Source organism: Danio aesculapii, chromosome 15 (genome assembly GCF_903798145.1).
Source record: "Danio aesculapii chromosome 15, fDanAes4.1, whole genome shotgun sequence".
NCBI lineage: Eukaryota > Metazoa > Chordata > Actinopteri > Cypriniformes > Danionidae > Danio > Danio aesculapii.
In genome coordinates this window covers 6,121,847-6,126,316 of record NC_079449.1, presented here as the reverse complement: position 1 = coordinate 6,126,316, position 4,470 = coordinate 6,121,847, and the positions used below count along the sequence as shown (strand labels likewise).

General features: G+C 40.4%; 1 protein-coding gene across 1 annotated transcript in view; it reads right to left on the bottom strand.

Moving 5' to 3' along the window:
- Positions 1-267: 267 nt before the first annotated feature.
- si:ch211-181d7.1 (NACHT, LRR and PYD domains-containing protein 3) overlaps positions 268-4,470 on the bottom strand; it is a 16,074-nt gene continuing 11,871 nt past the window's right edge. The window contains exon 10 of the mRNA XM_056474054.1: positions 268-378. Coding sequence (XP_056330029.1) covers positions 377-378 — 2 coding nt within the window. The 3' untranslated portion in view covers positions 268-376. The remainder of the gene's footprint in view (positions 379-4,470) is intronic.

Below are 4,470 nucleotides of genomic sequence, written 5' to 3'. Positions count from 1 at the left end.
TCAGAATTCAACACTGGAATTAAAATCATATGTATATATGAAATCAGTCTTTACAATCAATATTAAACCGTACAAAACAATGCTAAAATAAACGGCAGGTTTTTGTCGCCCTCTGCTGGTATAAAGGAGCAAAGACAGTCCCTCATTAATTCTAAAAATGTATTTGACCTGTTTAAATATCAACAGTTGTTTAAATATATTACACTCTTTTTATAATAAGAGTGTAATATCATTAGGAATGCAAATCTTATAATAAAAACACCAGCAACATGTTCTCACTCTGACGTCTGTCTTCAGTCTGTGTTGATAGATTTCTCTGATATCTCTCTCTTTTTGTTCGCAATCAGCATGTCCTGAGCAAACTAAACACCAAGAGTCCTGCAATATATCAAACACACAGACAGACAAAGCTTATTTAATATGTATTTGTATATTCACATTAGGTAGCACGATCGCCTCACAGCAAGAAGGTCGCTGGTTCGAGCCTCGGCTGGGTCAGTTGGCATTTCTGTGTGGAGTTTGCATGTTCTCCCTGTGTTTGCGTGGGTTTCGTCCGCGTGCTCTGGCTTCCCCCACAGTCCAAAGACATGTGCTATAGGTAAATTGGGTATGCTAGAACTGACTGTAGTGTATGTGTGTGAATAAGTGTGTGTTTCCCAGTGATGAGTTGCGCCTGGAAGGGCATCCGCTGTGTAAAACATATGCTGGATAAGTTGGTGGTTCTTTCCGCTGTGGCGACCCCTGATTAATAAAGGGACTAAGTCGAAAAGAAAATGAATTAATTAATTAATGAATATTCACATTCACTTTGTTTGAACTCTCAGCAGTCAATATTAAACCACACAGATTTAAATCATGCTGTGCGAAATGAGTTTTGACTGAAAATAACATCAGCGATTGCCTACAGCCAATGAGAGAGCAGCATTTACTAGCATGGGTACCTGCAGGCCAGCGGGTTGGGAGAGAAGTTAATAGCACTCATTATCAGTTTATTTAGCCGGCAGCTAGCTCTCTGCAACTCTCACATGGTCGCCCACTGAAGCTAAGCAGGGCTGCACCTGGTCAGTACCTGGATGGGAGACCACATGGGAAAGCTAGGTTGCTGCCGGAAGTGGTGTTAGTGAGGCCAGGAGTGGGCGCCCAACCTGCAATCTGTGTGGGTCCTCATGCCCCGGTATAGTGACGGGGACTCTATACTGCTCAGTGAGCACCGTCTTTCGGATGAGATGTTAAACTGAGATCCTGACTCTCTGTGATCGTTAAAAATCCCAGGATGTCCTTTGAAAAAGAGTAGGGGTTTAACCCCGGTATCCTGGCCAAATCTGCCCTCTGTCCATCATGGCCTCCTAACCATCCCCATATTATAATTGGCTTCATCACTCTGTCTCCTCTACACCAATCAGCTGGTGTGTGGTGTGCGGTCTGGCGCAAAAATGGCTGCCGTCACGTCATCCAGGTGGATGCTGCACACTGGTGGTGGATGAGGAGATCCCCCCTATGTGTAAAGCGCTTTGAGTGCCCAGAAAAGTGCTATGTAAATGTAAGGAATTATTATTATTATTATTTGGACCCAAGAAATGGAGGAAATACTAGTGCAAATTTGGCAAAAGCACTTGTGTCTGTTTGACGTGTCATCTGAGCAAAACCAAAACTGAGTCAAAAAAGAAAGAAGTTGAGGACCCAGGTGAGCAAAATAAGTACATTTTCTACATCACTAAAGGCTTCTTTCTCATTATATAGTTGATAACAAAATATACTACAAGACTTCGGGTTGTTTCCATGTCACTTCTTGCATGTTTGGTTGTGAAATGTAGTTTGGACAAAGTTGTCTGGGATTCTTCCTATTGTAAAGTCATGCAGTGTGAAACCTCCTGTCGCCAATCCATCTTGCAGTGTAAACACAGGACGACAGAACGCTAGCCCAGATAGTCATGCAGTGTGAAAACATCCGTGACATGACTACTTTGAAAATCATGCAGTCTGAACTCGGCATTACTAGTAAGGATAAAATAAGCACTGTAAATAATCAGAGAGTAGCAGTATACTATGACAAGAGTAAAGTTTAACATAAGGCACTGTCTGTAAATGTTTGACTCTCCTAAAGCATAAAAATATCGTAATATGTTTGCAGATATGTAAGAAACACGCTAAATGCTAAGTGAACATTCTTGTTTATCTGAAAAACAATGCTGAAGTCAGATATTCTGCTTTGAAAATGGGAGTTACGTGCCAGAATGTGTCTTTGTTTTGGTTCTTTTAACCCACCCATCACCAGATTAGCCAATTATATTTCAGTACTCCGGGTTGCCTTGGTGGAAAACAGAGTATTTCATTCATTCATTCAGGAATGCTCTCAAAGCATGTGTCTGTGACTGAAATGCGACCTCTTGTGGTCAGTAGCAGACTTTGAAATGAGACGCAGATTCAGGGAGCACTCACACTATGTACAGTTGCCTTGAACCGGGCCGAAGCACGCTTGTCCCCCCTCCCGTCTCCCCCGACGGCCCGCACTCATATTGCATTCGTGCCTGGGCACGCTTGCGTCATCAATGATTCGCTGTTCAGTAAGAAGCGCTCTCGCTCAGCAAAGTGGCTATTTCTTTAGTTATATTGTTTTAGTCGTTTGGGATGCAGTGACACGCAGTCAAATATTTCGCCGAACAGATCAGCCTTTGACGCTCATAAAAAAGTCCTCGTGCTGCAGGAATTAGGAGGTTTGCTGAAGTGCAGTGAGAGGTTTGCGTCTTTAATAGTCTATGACAGTTTGCGTTCATTGAACAGTAAGAATGATTAATAAATCCATATGAAACAGTCCCTTAAAAGTCACGTCTCGTCTCAGTTTCGGGCTCAAACTGAGACAAGACATGAGTCCAAGTGAACCACGCTCTGGCCTACCTCTTCCAACCGAGCCAGGACCAACTGAACCACGCCTGAGCCCAATTCAGAGCACTCACACTTCTCAAACGATCCGGGAAACGGGCCTGGGCACGGTTAAGATAGCATAGTGTGAGAGCACCCTTAGAGATCTACATGATGTGGTTATTAATGAGCAAATAGTATAAATATTACAAACGTAAACATTAGGTGAACAAGTTACATTGTAGCCACGTGTCCTAACAACACGCTACATGACGAGATTGGCAGTGATGAGCAATTTGGCTGTTTTAACCAGACGACACACGACATAAATTTCAATACAGCCATTCAGAAGCACAGAATAGTGCACTCACTGCACTCCAACAAAATGGTAAGGTTATAATCTAATTAATACATATTAAACCTCTTTAACATTATTAAATGTAGATGCTGAATCATGCATATATGTTGGTTTGCACTGATTCACATTTCTAAAATTCACTTTCAAGCGGTTTATTTTATATTTAAGATCTGAGGTGAACTATCTGCTGCTGCTTTCAGTAGTATGGCAATAAATGTCATGTGAAATGGCATTCAAACTCACATTGTTAGCATTTAACACTGAATAACGCACATGAGGTGTACCTGAGCTGATCATTGTCAGTTTATTCTGTTGTTTAGCTGCAAGAAATAGAAGCCGTTTCTAAAATATAAATTTCAGGTGTTGGTTAGGACAAAAACTGCTTTTAATATGGAGAATATTCCTTCTACGCATGCCATTGCTTTTATATAGAACACAATTTAAATCAGCCTCTAGGCTCGATAGTCAGGCTCGCTTATGTTGGTTCTCAATTTTGAGTGTTTTGATGCAGGAATTCAATACCTAGTTCAACCACTGAGAACTTAATGCACCTTTAATGTTACAGATTGCTTCAGTAGTTGTCCACATTTTACTGTAGATTCTCTTTTAAACCAGACAAAACGTAATACAGTCCTAATACCATGTCCTAATAATATGCGATGCAGCGCCATGACATGAGATAAAAGCTATATTTTTCATGTTAAAAGGAAAAAGTTTGTCCTAACCATCTGCGATGGCGACGTGTGAAATTTCTATTCGTTGCAGCTAAACAACAGCATATACTACTGTGACAATGATCACCTCTAGTAAAGATTGTGTGCTTTAATCAGTGTTAAATGCTAATAATGTGAGTTTGAATATCATTTTATGTGACATTTATTGACATACTGAAAGCAGCAGCAGATAGTTCAGCTCAGATCTGAAAAATAAAATTACAACAAGATGGTTTGAAAATGAAAATCAGAACTGTGACAACATCAGTCACTCAGTAGCCTATTAATAATGTTAAAGAAGTTTAATATGTATTAATTTGATTAAAAACCTTCACCATTTCATTGGAAGTGCAGTGGCTGGTATTTAAATGTTTCTGTCATATTGCGTCATGTTTAGTGCAGACAGACAAAATGCTTGTCGCTGGAGTCTTGACTTGTCGCATGTTGTTACAGGACATGATCTGATACAGAACTGTTGAATTTATTTACAGTATTTATGGCAAGTACACAAGTGACTAATTAAAATACCTAAAACTCATT